The 13,761-nt window shown below is 46.6% G+C and overlaps 1 protein-coding gene across 3 annotated transcripts in view; it reads right to left on the bottom strand.

The window, feature by feature from the left end:
• The window catches only part of TRAF3IP3 (TRAF3 interacting protein 3), a 24,470-nt gene extending 12,785 nt beyond the window's left edge, over positions 1–11,685 (bottom strand). Inside the window, exons 1-6 of one of the 3 annotated variants that reach the window (XM_011938132.1) lie at positions 11,286–11,685; positions 8,998–9,145; positions 8,794–8,851; positions 8,560–8,584; positions 8,260–8,289; positions 8,064–8,159 (exon numbers count right to left, since the gene is read on the bottom strand). In XM_011938132.1, the coding sequence (XP_011793522.1) occupies positions 8,064–8,159; positions 8,260–8,289; positions 8,560–8,584; positions 8,794–8,851; positions 8,998–9,145; positions 11,286–11,630 (702 nt within the window). In that variant the 5' untranslated portion in view covers positions 11,631–11,685. Of the gene's footprint in view, positions 1–3,088; positions 3,418–8,063; positions 8,160–8,259; positions 8,290–8,559; positions 8,585–8,793; positions 8,852–8,997; positions 9,146–11,285 lie in introns of those variants that run through there. The other 2 variants (XM_011938138.1, XM_011938143.1) reach the window with 2 other exon arrangements.
• Positions 11,686–13,761: the final 2,076 nt, after the last annotated feature.

Genomic DNA, 13,761 nt, shown 5'->3' with positions numbered 1-13,761 from the left:
CACCTGCACACACACACCTCCACCTGCACATGCACACTTCCACCTGCATACATACACCTCCACCTGCACACACACCTCCACCTGCACATGCACACACTTCTACCTGCACACACACACCTCCACATGCACACACACCCCTCCACATGCACACGCACACCTCCACATGCACAGACACACCTCCACATGCACACGCACACCTCCACATGCACATGCACACTTCCACCTGCACACATACACCTCCATCTGCACACACACCTCTGCATGCACATGCACACCTCCACATGCACAGATACACCACCTGCACACACACACTTCCACCTGCACACCCACACTTCCACCTGCACAGACACACCTCCAGCTGCACACGCACACCTCCATATGCACATGTACACCTCATGCACACACCTTCACATACACATGCACACCTCCACATGCACACATACCTTCACATTCACACGCACACCTCCATACGCACACACACACACCTCCACATGCACAGATACACCTCCATATGCAGATACACTTCCATATGCAGATACACCTCCATATGCACAGATACACTTTCATATGGGCACACACACACCTCCATATGCACATACACCTCCACATGCACAGATACACCTCCACCTGGACACACACATCTCCACCTGCACACGCACACTTCCACCTGCACACACACACCTCCAGCTGCACACGCAAACCTCCATATGCACACGTACACCTCATGCACACACACCTTCACGTGCATATGCACACCTCTACATGCACAGATACACCTCCACATGCACACGCGCACCTCCACATGTACACACACACCTCCACATGCACACACACACCTCCATATGCACAGATACACCTCCATATGCACAGATACACCTTCACATGGGCACACACACACCTCCACTTGCACATACACACCTCCACCTGCACACACACACCTTCACATGCACACACATAGCTCCACATGCACATGCACACCTCCACCTGCACACATACACCTTCACATGCACACACACACCTCCATATACACACAACTTCCACCTGCACACACACCTTCACATGCACATGCACACCTTCACCTGCACACACACACCTTCACATGCACCCACACACCTCCACATGCACACGCACACCTCCATATGGACACACACACTTTCACATGCATGCACACACACACCTTCACATGCACATGCACACCTTCACCTGCACACACACACCTTCACATGCACACACACACCTCCACATGCACACGCACACCTCCATATGGACACACACACTTTCACATGCACACACACACCTCCATATACACACACATACATCCCCCTGCACACACACACCTTCACACGCACACGAACACCTCCACATGCACATGCACAATTCCACCTGGACACACACACTTCCATCTCCACACACACCTCCACTTGCATACGTACATTTCCACATGCACACGTACATGTTAGACTCAAGATGAGAACTTCTTTAAGAAAGCAAGAAATGGAGAGATATTAAAGCAGAGTAAGAGCGGCAGGGGGTGTAAGGGAGCTTCCCAGAGAGTCACATTCTATTTATTCATAAGCTGGGTCTGTCTAATGATATTTTGGACATTCCAAGAAAGATGCTAATCTCAAGGGCGAGAGGGGAGCAAGGTCGGCATGAAGAGCCAATCTCTGTTTCTCAGTTTTTCAGTATTTCAGCTGAGTAGCTACAGCTTCCCTGCCACTTTGTTGTCCCCTCCCTTTGTAGACTTGCCCCTTTTGCCCAGGTAGGGGTTTTGTTCTTCTAGCCTGGAGTTTTGTGTAGGGTGTATGTGTGTAGGGGAGGGGGCAGGGGAGCCATCAATAAGAGCCAGTTTTCCAGAGAAAGGGCAGTGACTGGTTTTCCTATCCTTTCTCTGGCTTTTTCCAACCAGGCCAAGTGGGACACTTGTGAGGTCTTGAAATTCCACCTCTCTTTAGGCCTGAGACGCCATGGGCCCTCTCAGCCAGACGGCCTGGACGTTTCCATCTCTTGTAACATTTCCGGTCTGTAACGGTCTGGGGGTAGAGGAGGGGGCTCGGCTTTGAGGTCTGCCTCCCTCAGTGAGTTTCAGGGTGCCTGGAGGAGGCAGGAAGTGGTATCTCGCAGCTCCTGTTTTGATCTTGTTTGGCTTATTCTTCTAACCATGGGAGCCAGGGGGTGCCCCCACCCTTTCTGCTTCCTGTGTTACTCAGCTGGGGCTTGCAAAAGCAAAAAGTGTTGCCAAAAATAATTTTTTAAAGTGCCTCCTGCTATTAATGTTTTTCCTAACGTCTCATGTGAGGGAAAGCAGAGAGTCAGGGATTTGGCATCTACAATAAGCACAGGGCTTTGGGACCGACGGAAGACGTGGAGAAAGACTTCTACTGTTTGAGCTTTGAAGTAACTGGTAAAACGCTGTATTCTGCCGTGACCTGTTCATTGTCAGTCCACAGGTCCTGAAATCAACTGGCTCTACACCTACCCCCTCTGGTTCACATCTTCCGGCTCTGCACATTTGCCTTTGCCCAGACTCTTTCTATGCAGAATGCAATCAAACCTACCAAGTTTAAGGTTTATCTTGCTATATTTTGGGAAGAAAACAGGCCTAAGGCAATATTCTTAAAATTTTCCCAGTCTGCTACCCTTTTGGGGTATCTCCTCTCTCCCCATTCCATAGTATGGCTTTAATCCAATATTTTACCTCTTTCAACTGTTTTTATATTGGCCCAACCCCAGATTACTTTTCCATTCTTGTTGCAACGGATGACAATTTACGATAGCCCCTTCAGTGGGGATGAAGGGCCACCCAAGTCTGAAGCTTGAACGAAACCTCTTTCCATAGCTCTGCTTTTGTGGACTCCCCAAGACGTCACAAAAGTCGCAGCCAAGTTGTTGTTGCAAATGGGGCATGTAGTTTGCTGGTCTGAGCCCCAGGGCTCCCCACACTGAAGCCCAGTGTTACTGTATGTGGTAAGAAGCACTTTTTACAGGCCTACCGCTGATGTTCTAGGCAGTTAGACCCCCGGAGCCCAGGGCTCAGAGGGCATATAACCCCCAGTGAAGAGAGGAGCAAGGCGGAGGCCATACACACCTGGTGCCGATCTGAGGTCTTCAGCTCCTTCTTCTGCGTGATTTTCCCCTGCCTCTGATCTGCTCTCCAGAAACACCACCACCTCACCACGGAAGCACCAGCCCACAGCTCATCTCTCTGCTCTAGCAGAGGTTGCTTAGGGCTTGCAGCCAATCCCCGCTGCGCTGTCATCTCAAGATCTTAATTCCATGATGCAGATCTTCAAACCCAAGTCTGCCCTGCTCTCATTTTTGTATTGCACAATATTGAAAGCTTGCTTTCTCTGCTAGTAGAGCTGTTTCTGCCCTGAAGGTTGGACCCTGTTCAGGGCCCCAGGGCCTATGGTATCCAAAAGGCCCAGAGACATCTGGAGGTGAAGCCAGCGGAGGGAGCTGATCCTTGGGGTTCTAATAGGGAGTTTGTGGTGAGTTCTCAGCATGTGAAGTTAGAAATTCAAATTTATGAAGGTCAAATGGCAAAAATAAAGATCTGAACCAGTTCTGGCCACTTTCTTCCCATTGTTTTCCCCAGATACCACAGTTTGGGGCTATACTTTTATTGAAGTTGAGGCTTTCATGGAAGAGATAGAGAGTTGAATTGCCTTATTTTAAGGGAAACAATAGCTGTTAACTGAAAAAGTCTGAGACTGTTTTTCTTTAAAACTGGAAGCTAGGGGGTTGGTGGGGAGGAGGGACGAAGAAGAGAAGGGTGAGGATTGGGAGGGGTGAGAAGAAGGGAGGGAGAAAACCACAACCAAGGGAACTTCTGCTCTTGGGCTGGAGCATGGGGTGAAACTCCTCCTTGGAGACAAACCCAGAAATGTCTCTTAATATATCCCCCTCATTCCCATAAAGCTTGCTTTGATTCAAGCTCTGGTTGTGTCTTACCTGGGATATTACAAGACTTTCAACTCCCCCAGTCCCAGCTTGGAGCCAGGGTTCTTATTGCTACGAGTTAGAGAATCCTTGAAACCTCCGTGCTCTTTTTTTTTTTCGAGACAGGATCTTGCTCTGTTACCGCATGCAGGAGTACAGTGGTGCAGCCTGGACCTCCTGGGCTCAAGCGATCCTCCTGCCTCAGCCTCCCAAGTTCCTGGGACTATAGGTGTGTACTACCATGCACAGCTAATTTATTTTATTTTTATTTTTTTAGTAGAGATGAGGTCTCACTGTGTTGCCCAGGCTGGTCTTGATCACTCAAGTGATCCTTCTGCCTTGGCCCCCCAAAGTGTTGGGATTACAAGTGTGAGACACTGCATCCAGTTGGAAGTTAGAGAACCTTTTAAGACAGAGATCTGATCATTCACAAGTCATTTCCTCAGATAGTATTTGCATACCTTCTAAGGATGAGCCAGACATTGCTAAGTGTAGAACTCTAAACCTCAATAAGGCACAGTTCTATTCCTACTCAGCTTATTACCTACAGTAGTGTTTCTTAAGCTGGGTAGCATGCATTCTAATGGATCTCTGATTTTATATATTTACATATATGGGTTTCCCTTAAAAATGGGTCCATGCATTATTCAAGTTTGAAATACCTTGTTCAACAGAAAAAGTTTAAGACCTATAATTCTAAAGACCTGTCTGAGATCCTTTCTTTGGCACTACTTTGACATACCTTCTTTTCAGCCTTACTCTGCATACCCAATTCTTTGCCATACATAGGCCTGTAATCATTCCAATTCCTTTACCTTAAACACTCTTCTACTTTCTGCTTTTTTTCCTCATCATCACTCTTGCTTCTCTACTGGTGAGCTCCTACTCATCCTTCAAGATTCAGCTAAAATGGTTTCTTTCCTTTATTTTTATTTTTTGAGACAGAGTCTTGCTCTGTCACACAGGCTGGAGTGCAGTGGCGCAATCTCATCTCACTGCAACCTCCAGCTCCTGGGTTCAAGCGATTCTTGTGTTTCAGCCTCCCGACTAGCTGGGACTTCAGGCATGTACCATCACGCTCAGCTACTTTTTGTATTTTTAGTAGAGACGGGTTTTCACCATGTTGGCCAGGCTAGTCTCGAACTCCTGGCCTCAAGTGGACTCCCCACCTTGGCCTCCCAAAGTGCTGGGATTATAGGTATGAACTGCCGTGCCTGGCTAGGTTTCCTTCCTTTAAAGCCTTACCTATTCCACCTCCGGCAGAATAATTGCTGCCTTCTTTCTCTTTTCCCTGCATCTGCTGTGTGCACTGCTGCTATAGCCTTATTATACTGTTTTGGTGTTATTTATTACATGTCTCTGTCTTCGTGGCTGGCCTGTGAGCTCCTCAAGAGTTAGGACCATAATGCTCATTGTCCCTGTAGCACAAGACCCAGCACAGAGTTGGAACTTATCAAATGACTGTCAAACAAATGAGCGAGATGATCTCAATTTAGTTCAGGTCCAGAAACCACCTCACATGCACAACTATCTGCCCCAAGTTCCTACTCTCGATGAAAATGACCTAACAGTCAGGAGCCCCGACCGTGGATTGAAAAATCCAGGTACAATGTCTGACATGAGGAGCAAGGCTGAGCTTAGGAAGTCTTTTTTAACATCGCTGCAACTTCTCAGTTTTGTTCCATACTCTCCCATCATCTTTCTTTCTCTGCTCAAGCCATCTTTGGGGTGAGATGTCACACAGGCCGGTGAGGTTGTGTGGTCTGTCTCTTTCCACCTGGTGCTTTATGCTTTGGTGGTGTCAAGCTGCTTGTAGCTCATACTAATACATGAATTTATAATATATACTAATTTACAGGTTTCAACATGGGGATTCTGAGGAACCTTGGGAATCCCCAAGACCCTTTTAAGGGATAAGCAAAGTCTTACTTTTCCTAATGACATATTTGTGTAAGACTGAATTTTTCTTTATGTTTAAACCAATAGATTGAATACAGAAGTAAATAGGAGAATCTAGCTGTCTTTTTTTCAGCCAGACATTAAAAATATTTGCAAAAGGGTAAAGCAATGACACTCCTGTCACTAATTTTGTTTTTGAAAATGGTTCTTTTTCTTTTTCTTTTTTGAGATAGAGTTTCACTCCCATTGCCCAGGCTGGAATGCAGTGGTACAATCTTGGCTTACTGCAACCTCTGCCCCTGGGGCTCAAGAGATTTTCCTGCCTCAGCCTCCCGAGTTGCTGAGACTACAGGTGCATGCGAATGCACCTGGCTAATTTTTTGTATTTTTAGTAGAGACAAGGTTTTGCCATGTTGCCCAGGCTGGTCTTGAACTCTTGAACTCAAGTGATCTGCCTGCCTTGGCCTCCCAAAGTGCTGGGATTACAGGTGTGAGCCACCGCCCCCAGACTGTTTTTCTTAAAACATGTAATTTAGATTAGCATGAAGTATTTTACTATCATTTTAAAATTAATAATTCTTTCTCAATTTCTGTCTTAATTTCTTTCTTCTTTCTTTTTCTTTCTTTCTTTTTTTTTTTTTTGTGAGAGGGAGTCTTGCCTTGTCACTCAGGCTGGAGTGCAGTGTCACGATCTTGGCTCACTGCACCCTCCACCTCTCGGGCTCAAGTGATTCTCGTGGCCCAGCCTCCGGAATAGCTGAGATTACAGGTGTGCACCACCACGCCTGGCTAATTTTTGTATTTTTAGTAGAGACAGGGTTTTGCCATGTTGGCCAGGCTGGTCTCTAACTCCTGACCTCAGGTGATCTTCCTGCATTGGCCTTCCAAAGTGCTGGGACTTAGAGGTGTGAGGCACTGCGCCTGGCCAACTGTTTTAATTTCTAATATGGTAAATATAAACATCTCTTATATATTTTCAATAATTGAAAAAGTATAAAGGAATCCTGAAATAAAAAAATTGGAGAACCATTTTATTAGACTGTGTCATGCCTTTAGATTTTTTTTTTTTTGAAATGGATTCTTGCTCTGTTGCCCAGGCTGGAGTGCAATGAGGTTATCTCAGCTCACTGCAACCTCCACCTTCTTGGTTCAAGTGATTCTTCTGCCTCAGCCTCCTAAGTAGCTGGAATCACAGGCATGTGCAATCACACCCAGCTAATATTTTTGTATTTTTAGTAGAGACGGGTTTTCGCCCTGTTGGCCAGGCTGGTCTTGAATTCCTGACCTCAGGTGATCCACCCGCCTCGGCCTCCCAAAGTGCTGGGATTACAGGTGTGAGCCACCACGCCCGGCTTGCCTTGATCTTTGCCTATACCCCAACTGGAACACTATTTCTGCTTCCATATTTTCCTGGCAAATGCTTATAAGCATTCCCCTGGCTCTTTTCTTCTCTGGAGTCACTCATTCCTTCTTGTATTTTCCTATATCTTGAAAACATTTCTTTTATTTTTCATGTTTTTGTATTGTTTAGTCATGTGTCTTTCTTACAAAACCATGAGCCTTCTCAAAGCAAGAACCCTATCTAAATAATCGCATTATTTCTAGTGCTAGTCCAGTGTTCTGTATAGAGGACATAACCTATGAATATTGTACATTGAATGGACCGAAATCAAAGGCCTGAATTTTAGCTCCAGATCTACCACTAACTAGCTGTGTGACTTTTGGCAAGTTACTTGACCCCTATGAAACTCAGTGTCTTCCTGGGCAAAATAAGAGTATTAGACCAGATTGTCTCTAAGGTCCCTTCCCACTCTGATATTTTTATTTGGACTGAGTGTGTACGTGGCATGCTAGTTTGGATAAATATCGGTGTGAATCCCATAAAAAAATATTTGGCATTTACCATATTCAGTAATATAAACTATATTGGGGTCTTCCTTCATTCCTTCCAACAAATTAAAAAATGGGAATTCTTGCCACTTTTGGTTCTGGGTCTTCCTTGGATATGTAGCACCATGACCCTCAGGTGATGACCCATATATTTATTTGACCTGTTTGACTTCTAGGTCTAAGCACTATCCGCCTCATCTTCTGCCTCTTCCCAGCTCACTTTTCAGTAGTGAGAAAACCCCTTCTCTTACTGTGATGATGTGGAAAGAAAAATGAGATAGGAACACATAGAAGCCCATGAGTTTCGTTCAAAAAAAATTTCATTCTCTTACCTTCCAAGAGCTGTCAGAGGCCTGAATCAGAGTGGACAGTAGGTCTTGGAGAATCACCATTTTCTGTTTTAGGACCAGCTCCCTTTGTAGGGCCTCCTGGGGGCGCGGGAAAAAAGTGCAAGAGGGTAAGATTAACCTGGAGGATCAGGGGGTAGGTGGATGGAGGAACTGAGGGGAGAGGTCACATGCCACTTACTTTGAGGTAATCGGAAAGCTGGATGATTTCCTGGAGAGAAAGAACAAGGGTATTCAAAATGTCTCTAAGTCCCCTGAAACCCTGTGACATAGAACCTACACCTGGGTTGGCTTGTGTAGAGCAAAGCTCTTCTGCTTGGGCTCTGACAGGGTCCATTTAGTCCCCATGTCTATGCTCAGTACCCCCTTGCCATCCAGGAAGAAGATGCCCTTCCATCCCAGGCAAGTTTATCATGGAATTCCAGAATGTCAGAGCTTAATACTTTCTGATTCGACCCCTTCAAAGTGAATATGTGCTTACCTTATCCAGAACTGCAACTCCGTAACTGGAAAGAGAAGAAATTAAAAATAATGATAATGGACCAAAGAATCAAGTCAGGAGGCAGTGAGTTGATTCCTTCTGAAATCCCTTCTGAAGAGCCAGTAGGGTGGGGAAGGGCTTCCTCTTTCTTAATTAAAGTGGACATAGAAATTCATTGTGTTCTCTCTAGAGAGGAATGAATGGGATGTGAGAAGGTTAGGGTCAGGAACTTACTTGGTTTGCTGACTGGCATCGTTCTTAATTGTTGGTCCTTCTGCCTTTGTCTGAGTACCTGAGAGAGGATAAGTTGATTTAGAACTTATGGGGAGGAAGTGAGGGAAGTGGGGAGGGGCAGGGACTCTCCATTGCCAGTGAGCTGGGACAGCTGTCTCAGGATTCTCTGCAGGCCCTGTGGAGTGAGGGAGGCTCTGCTCTTACCACGGTGGTGTTTGGGTGGCTTCTTGATGGGAGGGTCCTGTGGAGGAAGGCACCCAGCCTGTGAGGAGAGGTGGTCAGTCAGATCCCTGCAGATGCCTGAGGGAGGAGGATGCTGGGCTGGAAAGACCTCAGAGCTGGTGCCTGCCACCTGGAAGGCAAGTGGGGAATGCTGAAAACCACTGCCTGGAGCCTCTTGAAAGATTCTCTTGATGATTTCAGAAGGAAGAACCAACCATCATGTCTGTTGTGGACTGAATGTTTAATGTCCCCCCACCCAAATTTGTGTGTTGAAATCCTAACTCCCAATGTGATAGTATTGGGAAGCGGAGTCTTTGAGAAATAATTAGGTCAGAGCAGGGAGCCCTCATGGATGGGACTAGTGCTGTTATAAGAAGAGACATGAGAGCTTGCTTTCTGTCTCTGTTCTCTGCCTTGTGAGGACACAATGAGAAGAAGACCATCTGCACAGCGGGAAGAGTGCTCTCATCAGACACCAGATCTGCAGGATCCGTGGTCTTAGACCTCCAGACTCCAGAATTGTAATAAATAAATTTCTGTTATTTAAGCCACCCAGTCTGTGGTAATTCATTACAGGACAAGGATAATGTTTCAGGTCCACAAAACCAAAGTAGCCCACTCAAGCTTTCAGAGCCACATGGGCTTCTCCTGCTCCTGACATCCTTGTCCTGACTGGCAGAAATGGTCCTCCTCAGGCCAGGCATATGTGGAGCTGTACTTTTCTCCAGTTTTTCTCTCTAGAATCTCTAGTTGTTGTTGTTGTTGTTGTTGTTTTTCCCTCTCTCTCTTTACCTTGTTTGGTTTTGGCCACTTAGCCAGCATGGTGATGTGGAAAGAGAACTGGTCTGAGTGGCCAGTAAGGGGATCTGGGTTCAGATCCCATCTTTTCTAGGTCTCAGTCTTCTGTCTGTGTAGTGAGGAATTTGGAGTAGATAATCCATAAGATTCCTTCCATATTCGAAGGAAAACTTCCTTCCTCTTAGTAACAGCTAGAAAATCATTGAGGTTTTGTGTGAAGACTAGGTAAAGTGGGGAGTTGTGGGGAGGTTTTTTGCTTTAGTAAACAGTTTGTTTTCTTTTGCAACTGGGCTCTGGGATCATTGCTCTGAACAGTATCTCCTATTGAGCATAACAGATCCACTAGTTAAGAAGCCCTAATGGAGTACCCACTCTGGGTAGGACACAATGCCAAGCATTTCCACGGAACATAGTGGACACATCCCTGCTGTCAACATGCTCACAACCTCAGTAGGAAGACACAGATGGTTTGCTGGCCAAGGTCATCTCAGCATACCCTGGTTTTTGCCAACACTCTTCCTTTCCAGGCCAGACTAATGGGCCCTCTAAGGGTTACACAATCTTTGAAGATTTTAACCTCACAAGGCCCATAGACAGCAGAGGTGGCCTGGAGAAGCCAGGGAAGGCTTCCTGGACCAGATGAGGCTGTAGCCGAGCGATTTAATAGAATTGGAATGACACCAGAGAAAGAGAGAAGAGTGGGCACAACAGCCTTGCAGAAGAAGAGAGGACAGATATGTCTCTGTGTGTGTCAAGAGGATTGGCCTGTATACTTGGCATATAATAAGCTTTCAGTAAATATTTGGTGACTGATGGATGAATGAATGCTATAAGATAGCTGTAGAAGATATGTGTATATTGCCTAAGTTTGAACTGATATAGGTGTTAGCTTTGGAATTATTTTTATTTGTTTTATTTTAAGTTTTTTAGAGATAGGGTCTCCCTTTGTTGCCCAGGCTGGAGTGCAATGGCGTGATCATAGCTTATTGCTGCTTTAAACTCCTGTGTTCAAGTAATCCTCCCATCTTTGCCTCCTGATTAGTTAGGACTACAGGTGTGCACCACCATGCCTGGCTAGTTTGTAAAGTTTTTGATAGAGACAGGGACTTGTCTCTATCAAAAGACTGGTCTCGAACTCCTGGCCTCAAGTGACCCTCCTGACTTGGCCTTCCAAAGTGCTGGGATTACAGGTATGAGCCAACATGCCCAGTGTGGAATTGTTTTTAAAAATTATTTTTTTCTCTCTTATAAGTCAAGTGCAGAACAAAAAGACAAACAAAAACACAATAGCAAAAATCTCTGAATAAGTAGCTGTTGGCAACTTTACTGTAAGAAGCTCTTAGCAACTTTACTCTATGACTGAGGAAGAAGGACTTGATTTAGATCACTTTTAGCGACCTTGAGCCCACCCATCCTCCTTGTCCAGAGAAGGTCCCGGAGCACAGAGCAGTATGTCCCTTGACATGGCCCACCTGCTCTCTGGGAGAAGAGATCCTGCTGGCACAAGACAAAGGTTCCTTGAGGACAGTCACCTGGCCTGGCCGCCTGGAGGGCCCTTGCTCCCTGGCCTGGGGACGGTGCGCCTTGCCCTTCTCCTCTAGCTCTAGGTTCCTCCTCCTGAAGAACTGCTGCAGTCGAGCTCTCTGGAGCTGCTCTCTCTGCTGGATCCTCAGTGTCTTCCCCACCTGGCGGCAAGTGGTCACATTGGGACGGCAGCGGCGGCTTTCACGGGTCTCTTGCCTGCGCTCACACTTGGCCTCATAGCTCTCAGCCCACCGGGCCAAGCCAGGGGAGGGCCTGGGGTCTGGGCTGATCATGATGACCTCCAAGCACCTGTTGCGCTTGGCTTCCTGTTCCTGGAATAGATGCCTGGATCTGCCAAATGCCAAGAGGGAGGAGAAGGGGAGGGGTCAGAAGATGGGCAGAAAAATGACTATCTCCCTAGACCAGGGGGCAGAAATAGCACAGAGTTCCATCCATGTGGGTTGAAAACTGAGGACATGGTGGTATCAAACTGGGAGTCAGGACTCTTGGTCTCAGTCTCTAATGAACTAATACAACCTTATAACAGCAATTTCCTGCTCTTCTCTAGCCGATGTTTCCCCTTTGTAAAGTAAAAGGGTCTCTGTGGCTGCCACTTACTCCTTGACTGAACATCTTACCATGCCTGTAAGTCAGGGGAACATGATAAATAATTGATTAAAATAATAATGAGCTTACAGCCTCTTGGATGGAAGGTGTGTGTTCATTTTCCAGACTTCTAGAGAAACAGCTAAGTTCAGCCCCTCTGCCCTCTTATCCCCCAGTTGAAAAAGAAAGTCAGTATCTTTACTGCTCTCCTGGTCCAAGCTGTTACTAACATAGTTGAGTGACACTTCTCAAGATCTGGAGGGCTAACCACACCCCCCTCAGGTGGTGACCAGTCCTGTGACCAGCACCCGCTGCTCTCTTCTTGACTTTTAGCAACTAGCTTATGAGTCTGGACCTGGCATGGTTTAGGAGGAAACCCTACCCTAATTCCTCCAACCTGCTGTCCTGACAATGGTCCATGGGCCCCCCACTCCAAGCTCAGGACTGGGCCATGTCTCTCAGGTGCAGATCAAGTTCAATCAGTATTGACTGAGCATCTGCCACATGCCTAGTGCTGGCCGAAACCCATTTCAGAGCATCTGGCTCCAATACTCTTGGAAATGAGGGTTCCATTTCTTTAGGATCACCTTCTTGTCAGGGCTAATTCTGGTGCCAAGTCTGCTTTCCTTTGCCAAGACACAGATTGTGCCATCCAAACCCACAAGCACATGAATTATACCTCAGTAAGGCTGCTGCAAACAGAAAAGAAACAAAACAAAAATAGTAATCAGAAGTTTCCAGGGAGCCAGGCTTGGTGTAGGGGCCACAGGATGTCTCTCTGCATGACCTTACCTGGTATTCACATAGCACCCAGACCCAAATCCCCCTTTCCTTCTCTGTGCCTTTCTCTTTCCTACTCTTCCCCACCTACCTTCTGCAGTTTATCCTACTAGAACCCTCTGGTCACTTTGCTGAGTTGGGCTGGACTTGGATTAGCTGGATCCTGAGCATTGGAAATTCTGTGTCCTGCCTCCTCTGATAACTGGAGTCAGACCAGGAACTGATGAAGGAAGAGGGACTCCCCCTCACAGCTGCTGCTGCTTCTCTTCCTCCCACGACCTCATTACCCACTACCCTGGGAGGAGGGTATCTCAGCTTCACCAACCAGCAGGCATTTGCTAGCTGTAACCCCTCGGGGTTTATTTATAGGCCAAACAGACTCAACAGGTAGCAGAGGCTGTGCCCCTTTACTAGGACTTCGCTATTCTGGCTCAGTCTGGAATTCTCTGCAGGATTCTTGTTTTCTCTCTGATCCTACCACTCATTCCCCAGGGTCATGGGTGGGGCAGTCTTCTTCCCTGAGAGGAGTTTTGTGTGGTCAAGCCCTGGACACTCAAATGCCTGACCCTTGAGGGTTGGAGGAGCATACTCTGGTGTCAGGCAGCATTGATTGCAAACAGAAATGTGAAGTTGTTAATGTTTGTCCTCTACATACCCATTCTGAATGGCTCTCTTCTTTCTTTAGGTGTTTCTACTTACTCCTTCTTGGATAAGGGTGGGAGTGGGCATAGGGGATGGTCCCTTGACTTTCTCCCTGCCACTTTCTTTATTTAGAGACTTAAAAAAAAGGATCTGACAGATCCATGTCTATTGTTATAAATGACTGAATGGAGGAGACCCAGGATTATGTGCATGTGAACTCCATGTCTAGAACTTACACTCACAGCATCCCTGAGTCACAGCCCCTGGCTATTCTGCCATGGATTGCAGTGGAGAACCCTGGCTCTTGGAGTCACACTGTGTGGACTCATATCCTGGCTCTGTCACCTACTACCTGTGTGTGGTTTTAGGTAAGCTATTAAACATCTCTAAGCCCCA

Source organism: Colobus angolensis, unplaced genomic scaffold (genome assembly GCF_000951035.1).
Source record: "Colobus angolensis palliatus isolate OR3802 unplaced genomic scaffold, Cang.pa_1.0 Scaffold100, whole genome shotgun sequence".
NCBI classification, from domain to species: Eukaryota; Metazoa; Chordata; class Mammalia; order Primates; family Cercopithecidae; genus Colobus; species Colobus angolensis.
Note: the sequence above shows the minus strand (reverse complement) of the source record. Positions and strands in the feature narration are given on the sequence as shown.